Source organism: Echiichthys vipera (assembly GCF_963691815.1).
Source record: "Echiichthys vipera genome assembly, chromosome: 14".
Classification (NCBI taxonomy): Eukaryota; Metazoa; Chordata; class Actinopteri; order Perciformes; family Trachinidae; genus Echiichthys; species Echiichthys vipera.
The window spans coordinates 12,004,196-12,029,874 of NC_139839.1; the positions used below are offsets into that span (position 1 = coordinate 12,004,196).

The 25,679-nt window shown below is 43.1% G+C and overlaps 1 protein-coding gene across 1 annotated transcript; it reads right to left on the minus strand.

Moving 5' to 3' along the window:
- Window positions 1-857: 857 nt before the first annotated feature.
- On the minus strand, window positions 858-23,165 carry elnb (elastin b; the record flags this gene model as incomplete). The annotated part of the gene is made up of 49 exons (XM_083927247.1): window positions 858-1,636; window positions 2,355-2,420; window positions 2,815-2,838; window positions 3,126-3,176; window positions 3,326-3,385; window positions 3,647-3,688; window positions 4,168-4,701; window positions 4,800-4,826; window positions 4,935-5,525; window positions 5,734-5,775; window positions 5,863-6,150; window positions 6,233-6,283; window positions 6,421-6,714; window positions 6,813-6,869; window positions 6,967-7,005; window positions 7,110-7,373; window positions 7,545-7,793; window positions 8,279-8,338; window positions 8,642-8,665; window positions 8,898-8,990; window positions 9,218-9,271; window positions 9,445-9,492; window positions 9,582-9,785; window positions 9,915-9,950; window positions 10,658-10,702; window positions 10,847-10,897; window positions 10,995-11,021; window positions 11,124-11,243; window positions 11,914-12,033; window positions 12,262-12,291; window positions 12,403-13,053; window positions 13,166-13,198; window positions 13,293-13,805; window positions 13,928-13,963; window positions 14,101-14,259; window positions 14,415-14,459; window positions 14,553-14,615; window positions 14,786-14,833; window positions 14,921-14,983; window positions 15,095-15,142; window positions 15,247-15,306; window positions 15,538-16,206; window positions 16,287-16,367; window positions 16,671-16,724; window positions 18,590-18,754; window positions 18,895-18,915; window positions 19,019-19,249; window positions 19,405-19,617; window positions 23,090-23,165. The coding sequence occupies 49 exons, from the start codon at window positions 23,163-23,165 to the stop codon at window positions 1,593-1,595; spliced, it is 6,864 nt and encodes a 2,287-aa protein (XP_083783373.1). The 3' UTR covers window positions 858-1,592.
- Between the last annotated feature and the right edge of the window lie 2,514 nt (window positions 23,166-25,679).

The following is a 25,679-nucleotide window of genomic DNA, read 5'->3' on the forward strand; positions in this document are numbered from 1 at the left end:
GTCAGTTTTTCTAGATGCTTTAAAATAACAATAGCCTGAAACAACTGTCATTGGTCATTTCTTTATTTCAGAGAGCATTGTCTGAAAGTGTGAAAAAGTGCATCATTTTCTTCATAGGTCGCATAAAGAACACAGATGTTAAAAACACGTGTTGAGCTACATGATAGAGACACAAACACCAGCTCAGATGCAAGATGAGATTCAATTACACTTTTTATCCAAATGACATCACAGGCTACATTGTGATTTAGCACAATGTAGAAAACTAAGCACTTATATTAATCATAGTACTACACAAGTTTAAAAACTATTGAACACACACATACGCACACACAAAATAACTCAAATATTTAATACTGTATTAATGCACTTGAATTTGTAAAATGAGAGAGCACTCTGCTTTTTCTGCTTTTTGTCAGCATAATTTAAAAATACTAGCAAAGGTGAACAATATCCCAACAGTGTTAAAGGAGGTACATCAAAGAAGAAAAACACAGTAATCAACGCTCCTCAGATGCCATTTAAATGCACTATTATGTATTCTTATCATATCACCTCACATTTAGTTTGAATGCTTACTTCAACAGCAAAGCCTTTCATAATATCACAACAAATACATCTGTGTAATAAAGAAAAACTATGCAAATTAACCAAAAGCTTACACTAATACCAATCAGTGTTATGTGGCTATAAAACGGTCTCAGGAGTGTTAACAGCTGAGGACCTTTTAACCTAAGCACAATTAAAATGAACACAGACTGCTTTTCAGGGATCAGATAATGACCAGCCAAAACACCACACTGCAACCCCCCCCCCCCAAAAAAAAACCCACTTAGTCCCTTTTGTTCACAGTTCCTCCAAAAATAGCAGCTGTCTGTGTCTTTGTCTGTACAGATTGTCCAAGTGTTTTCTCTTTGATGTAAAAGCTAAAAACAGTGAATTAATAAAACGAACATTATACTTTTGCAGTCCCAAGGAAAACCCAGTCTAACTTGCTAAAAGTCTCGCCTTGGAGGTTAGTTTTATTTTCAACATTGTGTCAGCATGCAGACAGGTCTGAAGGAGCTGCCCTGAGTGTGTCCTTGGTATCAATCTTCACCCAGAGGATTCATAAAGATACTTGCACAGGAACACAGATGATGGTCAACAACATTAAACAAAAACTGTATTATAGTACAGCTTGGCCTCGCCATTTGAGAAGAAATCCCTTTATTTCAGTGGTTCTCAGCCTGGTAGTTTGGATCCCCAGATAATCAAAAGGTGATTCAGGCTATAATAACAAATGTGTCCCCGTACAGACTTGTGCTTTTTGTTGTGTTATGGTGAACATTAAAAACAACCCACAACACGACAAAGAGAAACTGCCCGAATCTGCACAGCGGCCTGAAACAGAGGCATCATGAGCCTAACAGGCTGAGAACCATCGCTCTTCTTGGAAAGAGACCCCTGTATACAATCTAAGCAATTGAAAAGTGTAACATGTGGAATGTGTCGAAGCTTTAGCCTCTTTGGCAGGTAAGACATTTACAATCTAGGATCATGCAATAGCACCACTGTTGTTTGAATGAGGTCACTTCCTGTCTATTGGTCTCTCACTTCCTCCTTCGGCCACAGTATTTACCCTGACAGCCAGCACCTGTGTACCAGAACAGAGAAAATTATAGTGAGAATTACATCCCAGTCGTGACATGGTCTCAGTTAGAATGGTGTGTGTTTAATTTACCACAGCCATATGGTTCCTCTATTTGAAGCTGTTAGACTATGAGGCAATTCTTAAACATACCAGTTCTCTTGAAACTATGTTTGGTAAATCACAATAGAAGCTGCTGCAATCTTTTTTATCAAGAACTTTAGTGCAAAATGAACACAATGTGCAAAGATCAGAATGTAAAGCGTCGACCAAATGACCTAAATATTGCTGTAATAAAGTTCGGCTGTTGTTTTTTTGACATTGGGGTTGAAATAATATAGAAAAAATATATGTGATAGAGATTTTTTAATATCATTTTGACAATATTTATCTTTCTTATATCACCTTCAATATGGAAGAAAGACTTTATCTCATTATTTAACATCTGCTTACGTATGTGAAATCATGTGTAATGTAATCCAGTTGATATTGAGCGCATTGAATTGCGTGTTTATGTCAAGTTTGATTATAAAACTGCAATTCTCAAATGATGTTAATGTGCTTGTTTTTGTCAATTTAGACAATGTAATTGTGTTTCACAAAATATCAATATGATCTTTTCACAATAATGATTCCATATAAAGAAGATTCATTATATTGAATTATCACCCGGTCCTAGAGTGCTTTGTACTGATTTACTGTAAGCAATGATATTTTTTCTTACCTCTGTAGCCTCCAGCTCCCAGTAAGGCCTGCATGGCTGCATATTTGGCGGCCTTCTGTGCCTTGGCTAAAAGACATGAAGCAAAAAATAATGTTATTCTGCAGATATATACAAGCTCTCTACAATAATGTACACCTCTGAAGACTATTAAAGCATAAAATCCCCCCCCAAAAAATTCAAATGATTGCTTTTTTATTTTATTCATTTTGTTAACAATATAAGCACAAGACACCAGCAATTCAGATAGTTTTCTCTTTTGTAAAAAAACCCTCTAAACTAACTTCACAAACATACTTTAATAAACAAGGAAAGAATGTGCGATTGTCTTCATCTGGATCAGGATGTGTCAGGATGTGCCATGTAGATGTGCTGTGTGTGTTAGTGCTGGACATATGTGTGTTAAGAGACTGCAGGTAATTAGAGCATGCTTATCCCAGAGGACACAGTGAGGTTTTCTTACATTTTTGACCACCCCCCGTATATCCTAGAGAACAATAAGAGGAAAGAAAGTCATAATGAACAATTGATAATCTTTACAATGGTCTCATTTGTTATCTTAGCGATGACATACAGCACATGAGAATATGCCAAAACAAATATTCAAAGGCAAGGCCGGACACTGAGGATAAAACATTTTCTGTTTCTTACTTTGTGTGTGTTTTGGATATCTACAAGTTTTAACAATAATTACCACTTATAATATTTACAAAGAGAGAGAAAGAGTTTAAATGTGATCATTTAAGACTTCTGTGTAATGTGCTTCTGTTCTACCTGGATAGTTTCCTCCAGCCACCCCACCGTAGCCGGGGCCAACACCCCCTGCTGGAACAATGGACACATTACAGCCTGCATCACACATCTCTGAACAGACTGGTATTTACTCTGCAGTGGTGTGTAAATGCATTTGTTTTCAAATCTTAAAATGTCAAATAGTCATGTTCTCTATTGTATCAGTGCTCCTTTTAACTTACCTGGTAAGCCGGTCGCACCTCCTCCTGCTGCTGCCTGACCTGCTCCTCCTGTTGCACTGCCTGGACAGACAAGTGATTATTAATGTGCAGGAATTAGCAAAACACTTGAAAGCAGAAGATAACCAACATGCTACTTTTAAGGCTTTATAGTCTAGATGTTTTGATGACGTTCACAGACTTGACACACCCTAAAACCTTTCACAAAGACACCATCTAACACATTGGAGAAGAATATGAAGTTGTTTGTATATAGTTTGTGCCCTGCCACACTAAAGTTATTGTTTTTTAGTCAATATATTCCATTATGTACAAGACACTCACCTGAGCCTCCAATTATACCTCCTGTCCCTCCACCAGGAATCCCTAGGAAAACAAAGCAATGCATAAATACACTTGGAGTGAAGATGGAGACAGAAAAGGTTTACAGAACAGTTTAAGCATGCAGATATTTTATCATATAAACTTGTTGATGTCGCAATAGGAGATTTTGATATCACGATTACTGGTTTTCGGGATTATTAATCAGTGAATTTTTTATTCTACTCTATGGAAGGAAAAAGACACAAGAGCCTTCTTTTGGTCTTGCACATAAAACATGCCAGCCTACTGAAAATAGAGGGATCCACACATATTCTCAGAACTGGAGTTACACCCAGGTAACTACATTTCCCTGTAACATTCAGAAAGTAAACAATAAGTTATTAAACTCTGACATTTTGTAAATCGGTTTATCATCCCTAGTCACAATTGTTTTCTTCACCGATTTGTATAGTTACTATCCAGTGACAATACAAACTTGAAATATAAATGAAATATTTATATGCATCAATAGAAAATGTTACCTGGTCCAAAGCCAGTTCCACCCAACGATGAGCCGTAACTTGATTTAGGAGGCTTCCTGTTTCCAAGTGCTTGGCCACCAGGTCCATATCCACCCGCACCACCAGGTCTAAAACCTCCTGGTCCAAAGCCACCAGTTCCAGCACCTCCTGGTCCAAAGCCACCAGTTCCAGCACCTCCTGGTCCAAAGCCACCAGTCCCAGCGCCTCCAGGACCAAAGCCACCAGTTCCAGCGCCTCCAGGACCAAAGCCACCAGTTCCAGTGCCTCCAGGACCAAAGCCACCAGTTCCAGCGCCTCCAGGACCAAAGCCACCAGTTCCAGCACCTCCAGGACCAAAGCCACCAGTTCCAGCGCCTCCAGGACCAAAGCCACCAGTTCCAGCGCCTCCAGGACCAAAGCCACCAGTTCCAGCACCTCCAGGACCAAAGCCACCAGTTCCCGCACCTCCAGGCCCATAACCAGTTCCAGTTGGACCATATCCTCCTGGACCATAGCTACCAGGACCACCCCCTGTACGTCCTCCTAATCCTCCGGCTGGGAAACAGATTTAAATATATAAGCACAACTATTCTGAATACATGTATACAACGATATAGTACCATCCCTTATCCAACTGATAACCTAGACCTCACCTGATCCATACCCAGCTCCTCCATAACCTGGAAAAACAATGTGCTCATTACTTTTCTTCTAAAAACAATAGTATAAAATAGATGTCTCCATCAGTCCACCTGCCTCATAGTTTCACTTATATGATCGCTCCTTACCAGATTTAGAAGGTTTTCTTTTTCCTAATCCTTGGCCTCCTGGTCTGAAACCACCTGTTCCTGTGCCAGCACCACCTGGTCCGAAGCCTCCTGTTCCTGTGCCAGCACCGCCTGGTCCGAAGCCTCCTGTTCCTGCGCCAGCACCACCAGGTCCGAAGCCTCCTGTGCCTGTGCCAGCACCACCTGGTCCAAAGCCTCCTGTTCCTGTACCTGCACCACCAGGTCCAAAGCCTCCCGTTCCTGTGCCAGCACCACCAGGTCCAAAGCCTCCTGTTCCTGTGCCAGCACCGCCTGGTCCGAAGCCTCCTGTTCCTGTGCCAGCACCGCCAGGTCTGAAGCCTCCTGTTCCTGTGCCAGCACCGCCAGGTCTGAAGCCTCCTGTGCCTGTGCCAGCACCACCTTGTCCAAAGCCTCCTGTTCCTGTGCCAGCACCACCTGGTCCGAAGCCTCCTGTTCCTGTTCCTGTACCAGCACCCCCCGGTCCAAAGCCTCCTGTGCCAGACCCACCTGGAACAACACCCCCAGGTCCAAAACCACCAGGCCCATATCTGCCAGGTCCAGTACCTGTTCCACCAGGTCCAACCCCAGCACCTAGAAAACAGGCATAGGTTTTTAACTTAACTTAAGTTAGTTATTTTGTTTGTTTGTTTTCTTAATACTTCTGCACCTGCTTCAGAACAGAAAGGTTCTGGTGGTTCTTAATTTATTTTAAGAACTGCTACAAAGCTAAAGCAAATAACTGCTGTACAAAGACAGAGAAAAACACTGACAATTTTTACATTTTAAAGAAGTTTCTCACCTTGCCCATAGCCTGCTCCACCTAGTAAGGATGATCCATAGCCTGTCAGGAGTTAACAGCCTGATGAATATATCTAAAAACATTACGGTAATAAATGTTTTTGTTAGTAATAATACATGAAAATTATACCTGATTTTGGTGGCTTTCTGGTCCCCAGTCCTTGACCTCCAGCTGTATAAACACCAGGAAGGACCCCTGCTCCACCAGGCCCATAACTGCCTGGTCCTGTGCCATCACCGCCTGGTCCAAAACCACCTGGCCTGGTTCCAGCACCACCCAGTCCTGTCCCGGCAGTGCTGGGTCCATATCCACCTGGTCCAGTGCCACCAGGTCCATAACCGCCAGGACCGACTCCACCTGTTCCAGTCCCGTAGCCACCAGGCCCAACCCCAATACCACCGGCTCCTGCCCCGTAACCTAAAAACAAATACCGATTCAGTTTCAGTTCACTGTATAGATTTTGCAACCGTACACTGTTTATCTGTCAATTATATCATACGTTTTGGTGGTTTGCCGGTGCCCAGTCCTGGACCTGTGCCATATCTTGAACCTGGATAACAGGACAGATAAGTCCACCAATATTTTTAATAACATGATATCTATATTAAGTGTGTTCTTTTTCCATCAAAATTCAACTTAATTATTTAAATTGTGTCACACAGCACATTTTCATAGAAATCAACTTACCACCGGGACCTACACCACCACCATATCCCCCCAGTCCACCACCGACTCCACCGGGGCCTGCTCCCACACCTCCTGCACCAGTTCCAGCCCCTCCAACTCCAAGGGCTCCCGCACCTAGAGGACCACCACCGATGCCTCGGCTTCCAGGTCCAACTCCATATCCACCAGGCCCAGCCCCATAACCTCCGGGTCCTGCACCATAACCTCCTGGACCAGTACCGTAGCCACCAGGACCAGCTCCATAACCGCCAGGCCCAACTCCACCCTGGCCTCCTGCTCCAAGAGTCCCATATACTAATAGAAAGATGAAAGCATTAAATGTATCATGTAGCTTATTTCATTGCTCAAGGCCCTGTTAAGAAGAGGAAAATACAGCTGACAGTTTATAGAACCTTTGCCTGATTTCCCCGCTCCCTGTCCAAATCCAGCTCCAGTCGGGTAACGTATGCCTGAGAGAGATAAAAAAGAGATATACTGTATTTCCGATATGCTTCAGTCATCGGTTTATTGTCACTTAGATGGTAGGGATAGTGTTTGTTAGCGTACCTCCACCTGGTAAAACTCCAGCTCCACCAGCACCATAGCCTATGATGGATAGTGATAATGTACAAACATCATTGTAATATAGGCATGTCGGTCCGGGATGAATACACAAAAGTTTCAGAGAACAAAACAAGGTAGGAGCTCACTTTTTCCAGGTTTAAGGGCTCCTGTTCCTACGGCACCAGCTCCAGGTACCAAGCCTGCTCCTCCAGGACCACCTCCAACTCCTCCAGCTCCTCCTCCAGGTACCAAGCCTGCTCCTCCAGGACCTCCTCCAACTCCTCCAGGTACCAAGCCTGCGCCTCCAGGTCCTCCTCCAACTCCTCCAGCACCTCCTGCAGGTACCAAGCCTGCTCCTCCAGGACCTCCACCACTTACTCCTCCAGCTGCACTCCCATCAGTTCCGTATGCTACATTTAAAGATAAATATTATAATAGATCATCTTCTTCACTGAACATTTTTTCATTACTATGTCAGCCATTCCTAGTGGCTGGTAGTTTGACGCAAAGCGTTGGATAATGGTGGGTGGTTGATGTAAATCAATCATAATGGAGTGTATATTCAGATGGCAAAAAGGCACCTTTGGGTGGTTTTGGTGTTCCCCCAACTGCACTAGCTGCACCTCCAGGTCCAACTCCAACTCCAGTAGCGGGACTGTCTCCTCTTCCCACTCCTGTTACACCTCCTGAAACACCTCCTACTCCTACTCCACTCGTAGGACTCCCTCCTACTCCTCCTGGTCCTCCACCTGCACCTCCTGTACCACCTCTCTCTCCATCAGGGCCTTCCTCTCCTTCTCCTTCACCTGGCGTGTCACCTCTGGGGACACCTGCAGATAGAGCACAGAATGTCACAAGACTTGTATTTCAGCGTAGAATTAAAACAAGAACAAAATCAGTAACCTCCACTATTACATACAAGCCATCATTACAGAGATGAAACCTGGTGAGTATTATTTATTCTTTATTTTGATCAACATAAGCTTCCACAAAGTCTACACAAAACAATAACAAGCTATTGTTAAGCTACAGTAATACCCATGCATCAACAGAAGAGATTACATTTACACAGATGGTGTGTTAACACAGACAGACCAAAGCACATCAAGGCATGACAAAATTTTGGTAAAAATAAAATTTAAATCCCTTTTCTTAGCTTTTGTGTTGAACTGGTTAGAGAGATAAGGGAGTCTAGATCTGGTCATTCCAAGACCAAGACTCCTTTCTCCAGTCTCCGCACAGGTGGCACCCTGAACCTATTATTGGGTTAGTTTATCCCGAAACTTGAGTTTGAGTTGAATTGGACTTTATTCACCTGGGGGTTTCAGGGGTTTGGCTCCGGGCAGTGTCCCAATTGAGATATCACCACCAGAACCTGCAACATTTATACAGTGAAATTTAAGAAAAACATATATATTTTAAAGTACCTGAGCCATACAAATACTAAACCTACATCCAAAGTTCATAAGTTATGAGTGAAAACATGAAGTGCTTATAAATGGCCATATGATGGCACTGTCCACAACAAAATCCAAGGAACACTGTTATTTTGCTTTCCACTTGATTTAACTGAAGTCAGCATCGTTGGATGATAAACAGATGCATTGATATAAATAGATGAGCATGCAGTGCCCGCAGATAAACATGCAGAAGCTTTGGTTATGAAATAAACACTGACCTGGAACTTCTGTCCCATTGAGTCCTGTTTTATAAAAATGATTTGAAAAAACAACATAAAGTCAAGATGACATGTAGGCAACACAGTTGAGACACAAGACTAAATAGAGAGATTTAAAAACGCAACTTTTCTTCTTTCAACATTTTTGTGAATACTACTTCCAAACACTCCTGAATAAATTAGCAGCAGAATAAAACACCTCAATGTACATTAATGTTTTTTGGATTTGTGGTTAAAAAAAAAAAGACTTAAATACCTGGTTTTGCTCCAATGATGGGGATCCCTGTTCCACCCAAGCCGTCTACATCACCTCCTGCACCCACTGGTCTGCCAGATACACCAGTACCTCCTGTGTTAATACACACACACGGACACTTTTAACAGGATACACAGGAGTTTTATATTTAGTATACATTGTAATATAGTGTTTTGTTCCTTAATTTTCACAGGCGCCATGGAGGCTGTGGGCCATCTTGTATATCCTTCAGATTATTATATCCTTGGACTTGAATTTTAGTGTTTTTGAGAATTGTTGTCTATTGTTTTAAAGGTAACAAAAGACAAGTTTAAGCACACCTTCTCCTCCAGAGCTTCCAGACCCCTCTATCACACTGCCAGCGGCACCATCACCTGGAGTAAGTTTAAAATATTAATATATATTAGGGCGGAGATTTGCAACTAGTATTGTAGCCTATGTATTTGTAAACTGAATAAATCAAACAAATATAATAGCAAAATAATGTATAGATAAGTCAGTTTTATCTTTGTTATTCCTCAGCTTGGTGCTAACACTGTACAGATACCTTCTGATGCTGGAGCTGGTGTGAATCCTGTGGCTCCAAGTCCTCCTCCTGATCCGACAGTTCATCACATAGATTATCGGATTCAAAATGTACTTTAACCAAAATGTATATTTTTAATCCTCAAAACAGAAGCTTACCACTGGGGCCAGCTGCTGTCCCTGTACCGCTGCTTGTGCTGGTACCATTCACTGAAACACCAGTGCCGGTCCCTGTACCAGGTCCTGCAGTGCCAGTCCCCGTACCAGGTCCTGCAGTGCCGGTCCCCGTACCAGGTCCTGCAGTGCCGGTCCCCGTAGTGCCAGTCCCTGTTCCTGCCCCAGGTACAACTCCTCCAGGTTGCCCTACAATTTATAAGATAGAAGATCTGGTGAATTCAAAAGAGGTGTTTATAAACGGCTCTAAGTCCCAACTATTATTTAACATACACATAATGTTCTCCTTGATAAAGAGTCTTTTTAAGTACACCTTACCGTACTTCGCAGCTTTGGATCCAGCTGTGCCGTAGCCTGATGGTTACAACAAATAAGAAGCGCAGGTGATAAAAACACTGATTAAAAATACCAGTACAGACGAGATAAGCAATTAAAGCTGTCCATTAGAGTAACTGACTGAAACACTTTTCTTGACCGAGATAAAGTAGTTGTTTGCTTTTTCAAACAAAAAAAAATACAGATATTTGGAATAAAATCTGAATGTGTAACCATGCACGAAAATCATCACCGTTCAACTGCAGCAAAGATGGTGTGATCAACTAATATCACTATTGTTACACCAGAACAACTCAACTCACTGACACGTGTGACCTAAAAATCTGATCGTCGTTTAAGAAAAGCAGGCTGTGCACTGATTTCACAACCACGTCAATGTGTAATGTGTTATTATTGTCATGCTGAAATATACTGATTTGAAAACACCCCTATCTACTCAAATTAACGTCTCCTTCAGTCTCAAGCTACTATAATAAAACAGAGCATTGTTGTCATTCCAGTGTTTTAATATATTACTATTTGAATATAGTTTTCCATTGCATTTGTGTTACTGTGCATATGACCTGATCATCTGTTTCAGTTACAAGCCAGAAAGCACCTGTTGCAATTTCTACTAATCACCAATAGAGGTCGATAAAGGGTTAAGTCATACTTAAATGTGATTTAACATGACCTGAACACTGACAAAACTACACGTTACTACACAGACACTACTGAAAACCAACCTTGACCTCCAGGGCCCGTTCCAAAGCCTCCTGGTCCATAACCACCTAAAGATTACACAAGACAATAAATGCAGTGTAAGAAACTCCTTCATGAAGGTTTGGAGAGCGTATCAATAAATACTACAGTAGCAAACAGAAAAAAATATTTAGTATTTCTCTCGATGTCGTCATACAGAAACAACTCCCCACCTCGTCCTGCTCCACCTCCAAGTACACCACCAGCACCCGTTCCACCTTGACCTACACCAGGGTCATATAAAAATAATTTAGCTTTTACTGGATTTGGATGAACCATCCATTTTCATGTTTTAAGATGCTAAAAGTGACATTTCAATACCGTATTTAGCAGGTTTTGATCCATATCCTGGAAAAAAATACAGAAGTAATTTAGGTTAAGGTAAGTTTATTTAGCTTAATTTGAGTTAAGAAAGATTTATCTTGAACAAAATTAAAATTGCCCGTGGACCTGTTCCATATCCAGCCCCAGGTCCTGCACCGTAGCCTCCGCCTGGTCCGTAACCTGTCCCAGGCCCATAGCCACCGGGTCCATATCCTGTTCTTCCTAATGTTCCTCCACCAGGAAGCCCTAGAGAGGAGCAAACTTGTGAGGATTTTAGCTCTAATAAAGACTTTCCTTTATATGCACTCTTAAAATGTTTCAGTAAAAATACACTAGTTATCTCTTGCATGAAACTTATCAATGTTGAGTTTTCACTGCTTATGAAAATATCTGGAATATCTTATGGGTTTGATTTTTAACTTTTTAGACAATTTAACTGCCTCAGAAATAACTTGTAATAATAGTAACTCAAATTATTGCATTTATTCTCAAATTAATATCATACTTTGAGCCCTTCTTTTGGCAGTGGCCACTGCAAACTACATTTTTTAAATAAACATATTACATATTTGTGCCATGTAGAAATCACACTATGAGAGACTTGGATACCCCAGAGATTTAAAAGACGTGAACACCACGACAGGACACATTCAGCACTATTCATTCAGTCCTGTAATTCCTACACAGCTGTTATAGCTGCATTATGCTCGTGTAAAAACTCCACTAATCAATATTTTTATATCAAAAAGGGGCAACTGCAAAAAGGAACAGCAAGAGGCAAGTATAACATATACTGTAACTAATCAGATACTGTATTTGAGTAGTTTATTCAGGTACATCACAGGTGTAATAAACTTTTTGTTTTTGTCTTTTATACAGTTTCTGATGAACTGTGAGTAAGTTCTTTTCTTCATACCTCCAGCACTGCCTGGTCCAAAGCCACCCGGTCCACCTCCCGTTCCAACACCAGATCCACCCGTCCCGAGTCCTGCTCCAGGTCCACCACCTCCTGTACCCAGGGCACCTCCAAGCAAACCTGCAGCGAGCAGCATTTTATTGGAAAATTAAAACTAACCCCAAGAAAGCACTTTACAACTTTTGTTCAGATGTATAAGCCCATGACTGTATGTGTGCAAGTATTTAATTATATGTTTTTCTGTTGGTACAAATAATATGAAATCACAGATTTACTGTAAACACCATAAAAAACAGTTGAGCAGAAAAATCTCCGTTAAGTAAACAAACACAAAAAGTAGATTCTTACCATATTTGCGGGCCTTGGCACCAGCATAACCTACAAAATGCAGACACATTTTCTTTTACATTTACATTTGTGTTTAAAGGTAGGTTTTCAGTAGCTCTATTTGAATTCAGACATGCCTCTTTATTTTATCTTTCATCCTACCTCCAGGTCCATAGCCAGCACCACCAGGACCGTAGCCAGTACCAGCACCTCCAGGTCCAACTCCACCTGGTCCATAGCCAGCACCACCAGGACCGTAGCCAGTACCAGCACCACCAGGTCCAACTCCACCTGGTCCATAGCCAGTACCAGCCCCACCTGGTCCATAGCCAGTTCCAGCACCACCTGGTCCATAACCAGTACCAGCACCACCAGGTCCATAGCCAGTACCAGCACCACCTGGTCCATAGCCAGTACCAGCACCACCAGGTCGAACTCCTCCAGGTCCATAGCCAGTACCAGCACCACCGGGTCCAACTCCTCCAGGTCCATAGCCAGTACCAGCACCACCAGGTCCAACTCCACCTGGTCCATAGCCAGTACCAGCACCACCAGGTCCATAGCCGGTACCAGCACCACCAGGCGCAACTCCTCCTGGTCCATAGCCAGTACCAGCACCACCAGGCGCAACTCCTCCTGGTCCATAGCCAGTACCAGCACCACCAGGCGCAACTCCTCCTGGTCCATAGCCAGCACCAGCACCACCAGAACCATAGCCAGTACCAGCACCACCAGGTCCATAGCCAGTACCAGCACCACCAGGCCCGACTCCATTACTTGTTCCTGGACCTCCGAGTGCTCCACTTAACATGCCTGTGAGAGTAACAGTCATGTTTTATTTGTTCTGATACTCTTTGTTAAATGCCATTATACAATAATAGTAAAAATTGCAAACAATTGTGTTCAACTATTTAACTATTCTTACCATATTTACGAGCTTTGGCACTGGCATCATACCCTGAACACAAATAGAGAGTATATTATATCTTGAGCTATGACTCTTGCATGATTTTAGGCTAAACTTCCCCTTAAATCCACTCATTCATCATTACCTCCAGGTCCTGTTCCTGCTCCTCCTAATCCAGTTCCACCTGGACCGTACCCAGTTCTGCCTGGCCCATAACCTGCTCCCCCAGTGGCAGTCCCAGCACCACCAGGACCATAGCCAGTGCCAGTACCAGCACCACCAGGTCCAACTCCTCCTGGTCCGTAGCCAGTGCCAGCACCACCAGGTCCAACTCCTCCTGGTCCGTAGCCAGTACCAGCACCACCAGGTCCAACTCCTCCTGGTCCATAGCCAGTACCAGCACCACCAGGTCCAACTCCTCCTGGTCCATAGCCAGCACCAGCACCACCGGGTCCAACTCCTCCTGGTCCATAGCCGGTACCAGCACCACCAGGTCCAACTCCTCCTGGTCCATAGCCAGTACCAGCACCACCAGGACCATAACCAAGACCACCTGACCCAGTGCCTGGTCCCACCCCCGTGCTGAGTCCAACTCCTCCTCCCGGTCCTCCCCTTCCAAAGCCTCCAGCTGCACCTGTGCCTGCACCGCCCGGCAGACCTGGTGAGATTCAAGGCAATTTAAGTGTTTCAGTTCTAAACTAAAATAGGGTGTTAAATGCACACACTACATATTCATCACATTATGTTGGTGTTTTGCAAAAATGTGCAAATATGCCTCACCATATTTGCGTGCTTTGGCGGAGCCAGCACCATAACCTATGGTACAAAAGGCGGTAAAAGGATATTAATTGTCAACATGGTAAATTACATTATATAAAACATTCTTTGATGGGTGCATCCTGCACCTTGGTCTCCATTAAACACCTGAAACAGGTGCATTACTCCAGATTTACCTAAGCCAGGTACGCTGCTGCCTACTCCGGGCCCGCTGCCTGTTCCGACTCCACCTCCAAATCCAGGTGTGACTCCCGCTCCTCCTCCTGGGAGTCTTCCAGCCCCAACCCCCAAAGCGCCTCCTTGACCAAGTGTACCTCCTCCAGCTCCAGCTCCACCTGGTCAAGAAAATAAATTATCAAATTATTATTCAAGAGCTTGTAAAATGTATAAATACAGAGTATTTCATTATTGCATAATGCATATTTTTGCAACACATTCGAATATGTCTTTGTTGAACTCGAGGTTGACACCTCAGCTGATGTGTTTTTACCATATTTAGCAGCGAGTTTGGCTTGAGTCTTCGATTTGCCCGCCCCTGTAATTGAAAGAAGATATTTTTTTCTTTATACCTTCATCATTGACATCATGTAAATCTAGATGCAGCTTCACTTTACTACACTGCTGGTACCTGATTTAGGCGATACAAGAGGGTAACCACGGAACACCCCGGGCAGCTGCTGTCCACGACCATCTAAGGTGAGAAATACACGACAGATGTGCTCATACTGTGAAATACTCATTTACAGCCTGGGATAATATTTATTATTGTTCATTAATCTTTTAATGTGAAAGTTCAAGTAATGCCCTGAATGTGCTCGTAATATTAAATGTTTTGTCAGTTTAAAACTTCATGACACTTACTGCTGGCTGCTCCTGGTCCAGTGCCTCCCTGGCCGAGTACTCCAGCCCCTGTGAGGAATAAGGCAAACGTTTTTGTTCTTAGGCATGTGTGCCAATATTTGATATTCCAAGATTTATTAGAGTGCATTAACACACCAGTCTGAGGCCCAAGTCCAGATCCTGTGGCCACTCCAGGGAGAACACCACGGCCTCCAAAACCTAGTCAGGGAAGATAAGAGGGAAATCACACAACTGTTACAACTTCTGTTAAAACACTGACCTGATGTATTGTTGTATTGTTTAATACATGTTTATTGTGTTACAACATACCTTGACCTGGTACATATCCACCTTGATAGAGTCCAGGTACCCCGACTCCTGTGTGACAGCGTACACAAGTTTACAACAACTGGGTGTTTCTATGAACTGAACTGATGTTGCATATCCTTTAGTAACAAACGGATTGTCTTCTTTTTTTTTACCTGGAACTTGTTTTGATGCTTTACCGCTTTTTCCGCCAGATCCCCCCGCAGTCTGGGGAACTGAAACAAGAATTGGTTGTTATTTTAATTGAAAAGTTAAGAAAAAGAATTAAGAAGTTGAGAATATATGTTAATACTTGAATACGCTTTTCCAGAGAAATACAATGTGTGTGTGTGTGTGTGTGTGTGTGTGTGTGTGTGTGTGTGTGTGTGTGTGTGTGTGTGTGTGTGTGTGTGTGTGTGTGTACGTTGTTGCATACAGTATAGCATAATGTCTGTCATTCTATCTACCTCCTCCTGGCCCAAATCCAGCACCACCAGGTCCAGCTCCTGCACCACCAGGCCCAAATCCAGCACCACCAGGCCCAGTCCCTGCACCACCAGGTCCAAAACCAGCACCACCAGGCCCAGCTCCTGCACCACCAGGTCCAAATCCAGCACCACCAGGCCCAGCTCCTGCACCACCAGGCCCAAATCCAGCACCACCAGGCCCAGCTCCTGCACCACCAGGTCCAAATCCAGCACCACCAGGCCCAGCTCCTGCACCACCAGGTCCAAATCCAGCACCTCCAGGCCCAGCTCCTGCACCACCAGGTCCAAATCCGGCACCACCAGGCCCAGCTCCTGCACCACCAGGTCCAAATCCGGCACCACCAGGCCCAGCTCCCGCACCACCAGGTCCAAATCCGGCACCACCAGGCCCAGCTCCCGCACCACCAGGTCCAAATCCAGCGCCACCAGGCCCAGCTCCTGCACCACCAGGTCCAAATCCGGCACCACCAGGCCCAGCTCCCGCACCACCAGGTCCAAATCCGGCACCACCAGGCCCAGCTCCCGCACCACCAGGTCCAAATCCAGCACCACCAGGCCCAGCTCCTGCACCACCAGGTCCAAATCCGGCACCACCAGGCCCAGCTCCCGCACCACCAGGTCCAAATCCAGCACCACCAGGTCCATAACCTGTTCATACGGTTAAAATAAAAAACGGTCATATTTATGTGATTAAAACTGGGAAATGTTGATAAACAAATCGAAAATACCTGTTTTAGGAGGTTTGGGACCAGTTCCGCCGGTTCCTGGGTATTGCCCAGCACCTGGTCCATAACCACCGCCATAGCCACCTGGGTCACAACAAAGGTTTGTTTACACATATATTCTTCAAGGTAAGCAGTATATAAAATGCCAGGTGTGTGTCCAGTTAAGGAGAAGAGAATCAGTAACACTAGCAGGAGCCAGCTCTGTTTATTCATGTTCAATGATTCTCATGGTTGCATCAAAAGCACAAGGCGATCAACTTGCGTTATTAATGCATTTATTAATTAATGTACTTGCTTATAAGAACAAATAGAAACAGACATATGTATTCAAACCACTTATTGGGTCTCATGTAAAGAAACAGATGTGGACAAATGGAAACCACTGACCTCCAGGTACGTAGCCTGTTCCGGCTCCCTGACCTCTGCCAGCGCCGAGGCCTCCTGCCCCCAAGCAGATAAAAGAGAAACAGTGCTTAGTACTTCCTTTACTTGCTCTAGTGACTACAATACACCACATCATACATTAATGAAATCAGTGTGGCCCTGTGTGCGACTCCACCCTTTTGTAATGTTATACATGTATGATGGCTGCCCGAGAGAAACCTGACAAGGATTAACTTGTCCTCCGGAAAGATTTGGAACATTTGTTTGAAGTGTGCACTTCAGAACTTAATCTATTAGAGGGTTTTGCTGTAAATGAGTCAGTGTTAATTACAAGGCTGCAGAGGAGGAACTGCAGCTTGTGTGTGGAGATGACTGAGATTTCGTTACCATCGGGGGACCAACATGACTCTCTTTATCTGATAAAAACTGTTGCCACATCAAGCTATAAATTAAATTATGTCACTCTGTTAAAAGAGAGCAGGTACACATGGTGCTTCATATTGAATAAAGGATATTAAAGTTGGTATAGTTGAGTACAACCATTTATTTATTTATTTTTACCCAAAGTCTTGCAGCTTTAAGTCACTGTGTTCATGTAACCATTTGCACAGTTTTGGCTTTAATTAGTTTTGTGAACTTTTGCTTGAAATGACAGCACAGCATTTATGAATGCATGCCTCCCGTTGCTTGTTCAGGTGAGCCAGGATGTTTGCGTCTTATTCTCCAGGGCGGAGTAGGGCAACGCAAACACACTTTGTGGGCATTATTGTGTAGCATAGATGAAAAAAATGTGTTTGGCTGAGAGAGCCGGACTTTTGGTAAACTGGAAAGTGTGACACATGTGTTTCCTTTGCTTACACTGTGACCCATTTTCTACCCTACGGCATAATAGGTGGAATTCAAAAGGTTCCACAAAACCAAGGCTTAACCTCTAAGGATCGTTTGGATATTATCACCAACATTCCTCATCCTGCAGCCAACTTGCATGTTTGGAGAATGAAAAACAGAGAGGCCTGAAATTCCAAAGCAAATCTTTCTGACTGACGTGATGACTTCCGTCCTTTATCAGGGACCTGCCATGCCTAATGCATTAGCCTTTATCACTGTGTGTGTGCATGAGGCTGGCTGCCCCTTCAACAATGGCTTATAACCTTGAGGTAATGGGGAAATGAAATAATGGTACATGTATGCAGTCCTTATCCTGCTGCATTGAATTGAGCAGAGGAACAATATTTACAGTACAGGGGCTGAAACACTGCTTCATGTGTGCAGAGCAGAAAACTTCCTCTTTTTGTGAATGTCGCATGATGCAAGTAAACGCAGCAGGCATCGGTTTCTAACTAATGAGTTTGCTAGAATTTTAAACTAGATTTTAATACAACAGGTTCTACACTAGCCGTTATTAATAATCCCTCTCTAACTTGAAACTTTAAGGGTGATGCTTTCTTCTGCATGTTGCTGTTTGAATGTAAACTAGCTCTTTAAAGTCACAAACTAACTGATCAAGGCAACGGTAAACCAGCAACTCCTGTGTTCTGCGAGGTAAAAATACTATTTTTTTTAATTTTTTTACTAGAGGAGTCTGGTGGCTTTAAAGAGGGCATTGATGGATACAACGGCTTCAGTTCCCTGTCTGAAGGGTTGTCTGATAACGAGATAAAGCGGTGAAAATACTCTAAATATTGCGTACACTTTAACTGATATTGTGTTTTTAGGTAGGCCTTTTTTTTAGGTTACTAAAATACATTTTGCTGCTTCTCCCTAAGCTTGCGTCCAAACTGGGGGCGTGCTGACCGCCATCTACTGTAGGTGATAAAATGACTGGATAAGGACATCATGCAGCAGCACTTAGTACAAAAAATCGAAACGATCCCTTCAACCCTTTCAAGAAATGGAAAATCGAATTTATTAAAACTGCATGCCTGTGCCCTGGCCACCTGGTCCGAAACCACCGGGGCCGACTCCTCCAGGCCCAGTTCCGTAGCCTCCAGGGCCAACACCACCTGGTCCCACTCCGCCCGGTCCCAGTCCTCCGAAACCTCCTCCGAAACCTCCAGTCACTCCTCCACGACCTCCATAGCCGCCTCCTAGAGACAAGATACCAAGAAAAACATGATATACCTTTGCAGAGGTAAGAGCTATCATGGTCGTAGGGTTGTTGTTTGTACTCATAAAACCTATTTAAATCTTAAATCAGTGCTCTAACAGGCAGCCCTGACAGTCATACCTGTTTTTGGAGGCTTTCCACCTGTAAGAGAAAACAGTCATGACAATTTCATCCACAAGAGAAGAATGGGAATCTTGCTAGACTTTGCTCTACAGATGATGTTTACCAGCCATATTTGTCTTACCAGCCCCGACACCTCCAGGTATGACTCCCAGTCCACCACTGCCTGGTCCAAAGGTGCTGGGTCTGAACCCTCCTGGTCCAACTCCTCCCTGGCCGACTCCTCCAGGTCCGACTCCTCCAGGTCCAACTCCTCCAGGTCCGACTCCTCCAGGTCCAACTCCTCCAGGTCCTACTCCTCCAGGTCCGACTCCTCCAGGCCCAACACCCCCTGGTCCTTGACCACCATAACCCCCTGAGGAATACAGTCATTGAGACATTGGGAGCTGAAAACACGCAAAAACTCATATAGACGAAGTTTCACGAAAACAGCTGCGCCTGAAAGCAAATAGTCCTCACATCCCTCACTTCAAACTAAATTGATCATAGTCATCAGCAAATGGCACCCACCTCCACCTGCTCCTGGTCCAAAGCCTCCAAGACCAGGACTAGCACCTCCACCAGGCTGAAATCCAGCTCCTCCGGGGCCAAATCCAGTTCCAGTCCCACCTGGTCCAAATCCAGTTCCAGTCCCACCTGGTCCGAATCCAGTTCCAGGTCCTGCACCGGTACCTATGCTGGCTCCAGCGCCTCCTGCTGCTCCACCAGCAGGTATATATACACCTGATACACACAACCAGTTCACAGTCACAGCAAATGACAATATGATTTTATAGAAAATAGAGCCGGTCTGGATCAGCTATACACACACCGAACAAGTGTGTTTGTTGTTTAGACTCCTGACAGATGACAGAATACAGGGAATTTATGAGTCATTGTTCTGGTCTAATGAGGTACAGTTTACTCCTCTTGGCCAGCACTTTATAAAACCCTAGTTAATTAAAGTCCATTTAACAAGGATTACATCTAACAAATAGGATCAAATGCCACACAAGAACAGAGAAAAAGTGTTTGTGTGTGTGTGTGTGTGTGTGTGTGTGTGTGTGTGTGTGTGTGTGTGTGTGTGTGTGCGTGTGCGTGTGCGTGTGCGTGTGCGTGTGTGTGTGCGTGTGCGTGTGCGTGTGCGTGTGCGTGTGCGTGTGTGTGTGTGTGTGTGTGTGTCTGTGTGTGCTTCTGTGTTGGCAGTTATCGAGTAACAAACACCTCATCACCCAAAAGGCATGCTTTGGTGATAATTCTCACACTTTTCTGTACCTATGTTTCACAAAATCCCGATAGCCAAAAATAGAAACAGCGCGGACACTATAAAAGGGAATGTTTTTTAAGATCCCACAGTCCAGATGTGAAAAGAAGAGGTCTATAGGGAATCTTAAAGAATGTGAGTTACCGATCCCACAGTAATGCCATGTACAGCACATTCACAACACTCAGCAAACTATTTAACTGTTCAGTCAGTGAGTGGGACGGAAACCCCCTCCCCCAAATCTTTTGTTGTTTTGGGAGGAATCTTGGGATGAAACACTGGACAGGTACAACTATAAACTCACATTCACCAGAGATGTGTCATGAAGTAAAACAGCAGTCGAACTTGGCAGTGAATTCATAATAATATAGATCTTTATTTTTATTTTGAAAAAAACTATTTTTCTTATTTGACATTAAGAGATTGTCTTATGTAGAGATGTTTCTATGGTGACATACTATCTCGTTATTCAATTAGTAATGTTTTTGTGATTTTATTGCTCTGTCCATGATATCATACTGTAAGTATTTTTGTTTTTAGCCACCCCGGCGGTGTGGCGCCAGGAATGACTCTGTCTGTCAGTCGACCAACCCCTTTGGTGTCGACGGAAATATCTCAAATCTATTTTTATGTTCTGCCTTAAAGGTTTCTTACAGATATTCGTGATCCTCAAAGAACTTGACTGACTCTGGTGACTTTTCTAACAGAGCCACCAGCAGGTCAACATGTAGCCTACTCGACGGATCAGAACTAATAACCACAACATTTGGTGCAGACTTTCATTGTTTTAGAGAACTTTAGTGTTTCCCTGACTTTTCATCAAGTACCACCATCAGGTCAAAATCATTTTTTTCCCAATTCTTGTTTGTCTGTCTAACAGTTTGGTCTTTACAATTACAACCCAGCAGAGCAACTAGTATAGGGCAAGTCTTCTATCCTGATATAGGTCTTTTCATGTCTCAATTATGATATATATCAAAATATAAACTCTCTAATTTCTAATTTCATTAAGAACTTCCTCCAAAATTAACATATTCTACAAGGATCACAACGTAAAGCATCGTCCAGATGATGTGAATATTGCCACAACACTGTAGAAATGACCAAAAAAAATATATGATAGACATTTTTATAAAGTTTTGACGATAAGGGATCATGTAGAGCGTGCCGGTCACTATGGCGAATGGAAACCTAACAGGGTGATGCAGAACCCTGACGCAGGTTTTATTAATCAAGTATGACCTGCTCACTCTACATTATCCCACTTATTACACAGCTACTTACTAAAGAAATCAATAATTTGACACAAGATATTGATTTAAACGGAACGATAGCGCTTTTTTTTTTTTTTTTTTTTGCCACAGCTGACGTTAAATTTATCGGAGCTCTTTCTGCAGATTGATGGACGTCGCCCTCCCGTTCAGAAGTGCACCCTTAGTCTGCTATACAGAAACAACAGAACGTAGAATGCTGTGATTGACCAACCAGAATCGAGTATTCAACAACGGTGTGTGATGAATCGTCAAATCGTCCATCCTTACGGTAGCGTGGCTATGGATTTTTAATCTGCACTGTCACTTTCTACTGTTGATTTAAATGCATTCAAGAGTATTTAGTCTCTCCACAAACTAGAGTGCTAAAAGTCCAATTTGTGATCTCATCTGGGATAAATTTTGGACCTGCTCCATAGACAATGAATGAGCAAAGATGTTATAGATGACACTGAGAGCACCCAGGGGAGTGTTCTGAGTATATGGGAACGTTATTCAGCAACACTACATGAGAATAAGAATCTGTCTCCTAATCATCGCCTATGGAGCTCCACACTTTCATCACAAGTTTTGAGTAAGTTTGAGACTTACTTCTTTGGTTTCGGGCTTTGAGAGAGAGAGAGCAGCGTATGTTCACAAATATAGACTGAACTTTCCTAGGCCATAGAAATAACACTGGAACTCTTAATTTGGGTTGTGTTCCCACTCCGCTTCTATAAAACCAAAACACAGAAACTGAACAGCCAATGACAAGACCATACTCTCTCCTGAGTGGTTCAGCCTGAACCTAGAACAGCTGTTTAACTCTCCTCTAACAACACAAGAAAGAGAATGAGGGGAAGCTCCTCGCATCCGCCCACTCCAAAGCTTAAACAGACAAGAACGTGAGGCAGGGAGGAGGTAATTGTTAAAGCTTTGTAATGAGGTCTATTAAAAGTCAGGTGCAGCACCTTATTAAAACATTTAACTAAAGCCCTGTTATCCTTACCTAACGCCTAAAGAGGGAAGCAGCTGAGATGATAAATACACATGAGCTTTGTGAAGTCACAGAGAAAAGGCAATTTAATTTTACTGTGGTTTAGCTGAGGATTGTTCTTACTCTAACATGTTTACATACCAGAGTGCTTTCAAAGCTTCAATGCAGACATTTCTTACATATCTACATTTTTAAATGTGTGGAAAGGTTTTTAAATAAGTTTTGTTTTGTTAAACTCTGAGAGGAGTTGGCAGTATTGTTGACATCTTTTGGATACAGGTAATGTGAAGTATGTCCAACACAAACTCAGTCAAATATTCATTGCAGGAGTGATAATGAGGAGTCACTTTTCTTCAAATCACACTTAAAGAGGTCCAGCTCTTTGGTTGGGTTTTGTAAATCTCTTGCAGTGTGCATTTTTAGGAAACACTCTGCAGAAATAGATCATCTTTATCATCATCAATGATCTGCAGCAACAGATTTCTGCTATGATCGAAGACAACCTCATTATCAGTATCATCGTTCTTGCACATCACAGAATCCTTCAAATCACAAATGTCATAGAAAATGCATTAGAAAGAAAACAGGACCTGAGTTAATGCACCCCTCACCTGCAAACACGGCTACATAAACTTCATGTGACACCTGACCCACAGGTGCTGCACTGCAGAGTGCCGCACACATGTAGTAAAAAAGGGAACCCACCTCCTTGCAGTGAGGGTTTCCACAGAGCCAGGAGAAAGACGCCATGTAGGTACGAGGCCACCGTCCCTCTCGCCATCTTGCTCCCAAATGTCCCTCTCCTCTCCCTAGGTTCAGGTTTTAAGAAGGAGGGAAAATGAGTGAGAGCAGAAAAAAAAGGGGGGACAGGATGCAAGACAGGACACAGTGTAATTGGCTAAGAGACGCACAGAGAAAGATAGACAAGGGGAGAGGGAGAGAAAACACTGAATCACCTCATTAAACCAAATGGGTTGTTCTAACCCCCCAATGACTGTTGGGCTGCATTTATTTGGTTCTCTGTTGCCAAAAAGAGGGAGGATGAAGGGAGGGTAGGGGTCTGAAAGAGAGAGAGAGAGAGAGAGAGAGAGAGAGAGAGTGAGAGAGAGAGAGAGAGAGAGAGAGAGAGAGAGAGAGAGAGCATGTATACGAGGTAAAGAGTCTGTAATGTAAAAATTAGGGGGTTTTGCTTTTCAATTCCTCCAGATACCTCATAAAGAAAAATAACTGTGTGATTGTGGTGACTCATTAAGGCAAAGATCATGAATCTTTTTTTATCCATTTATGAAATGTAGCTTACATAAATTCTCCCCAGCATGGTTCAGTTTAGTTTTATTTCTATGTTTCATGCCAAACGTAATTATCTCTATTTTACAAAGCATCTTCAAGTAATATGTAAACAAAATAAAAACAGAGCAAAACTATTGTATATTCTTTTAAATAACATTTTTATTTGGAAACATTTCAAATGAAATGTGCACTGAAAAGAACTGCTACATTCAAACAGTTTATCCTGATATAAATATTTTTTCTTTAATTGAAATGTTTCACAAGTAAATCGCCAACTTAGTCTCTGTGCATGGCACTAATAAATGAAAGTATAAGGACTGACATGTAACTATGACTGATGAAGACACATTATAGTTGTAGCTTTTTGTCTGAAACGTCTGTCGAGGGGTGGAGGTAGCTTGGCAGGCGTCCAGATGTCAGAGCTCATTGCCAAAGAAATAAAAAAAGTTATGGCAATTGAAATAAAACCTGAAATGTAAACCTGCTCCTTATAGACTGGTCAAATAAAACAATATGTGAAACAAGTAAATCCCTGTGACACTGAAGTCAGATCATAGCATCTTCTGGGAGAAAACACTGAAGACGCACAAGAGACAGGAAAGGGAGGGAAGACTAGGCGGGCAAAAAAAGGAAATGCAAAACTAATGTAATAAACCTTCTACCAGGCTCTTTCTGATGAGAAATGGGAAGAAAATCATTTTAAAAGATGTCACTTGACCCAAAAATCCTTGTGCTTTCTGCTCTCCACCTTGTGTCGAGCAGAGTCCCAGCTGCCACAGAGTCACACCAGTCGGCATACCTGGAAACAATCAGTCTTTTTTTACTTCGACCAGTGGTATCACTGGGATTTTTTTCTCCATGTTTGGGCTGGCTGGCTGGTCCTGTCTCAGCTCCTGAGGGTCGATGTCTGATGCTGGCAAGATGCTGAAACATATTCTTCCTCTGGAGGTAATGGGCCTGGAAACAGATGAAGTAAGTAAGCTAATGTCACCTAAACACTGACAGGCGAAGGATGGGAGAAGCTGTTACAGAGAAAGATTTGGCAGAAGAATGTAGCTTCACAGTTGAGTATCAATCCTTGATATAAATCCTGTTCACCTGTAGCCCTGTGACTCCATGGCTCATGGCCACCTGGGTGAACCAAACAGGCCTTCTGGGCTCTACTGCCCTACAAAGCCTAAGTGCAGTAACTACAAAATCGCTAATAACATTTATTCTGCACAATTTTGGGCCTGTAAGTATGTTTAGGGTTGATTTGGATAACAATTATTAAATGGTAAACTAGTAAACCATGATCCATTATCAATGTGCCAAATATGCATTTGTATGGACAGTAAACAAACTTTTGATGCCACTTTTTTGGCATAAACTCTTTCGTAGTTACTGCACTCGGGCTTTGTAGGGCAGTATAGGTGATCTCATTATCAAGCCCACTTGCAATGCAGATTGCTCGCCCAACGACTGCTGCCTCTGCTTCTGCATGTAATGGTGAATAGTTTATCGCAAGTGACTGACTGAACCAGCAGCAGAGGCTGATGTGAGTTACACCAGTCTGCAAATGTTTCTGGGATGTGATCATGTTGAAACCTCTGGCTGCTGAGTGCCGTCCAAAACGGTCAATTAGAAAAGGACTGTATTGTATATTTTTATTTCTGCGTGAATGTGTATTTGCACTGCCTAGCTCTGTGTGTGTGTGTGTGTGTGTGTGTGTGTGTGTGTGTGTGTGTGTGTGTGCTACCTGAGCACCCATAATTGGTCTTAAAGGGTGGTTTTATTGCTCTGTTTTCAGACCTGCATGCTTTGTGTTCAGCTTTGATGGAACCACATAGTTATGCAGTGAAATAATACCGGGCATGAAGAATGAAGGGAAAAATGAAAAACTATATGCTTAGAGCCATATACATGTATTCAGTGGTCATTAATATCGGTGTGAAGTCCATATTAAGAATAAACATCATTCAAACATACAGACAACCGGGCCATTTGTCAGAAACTTGATGCTTTT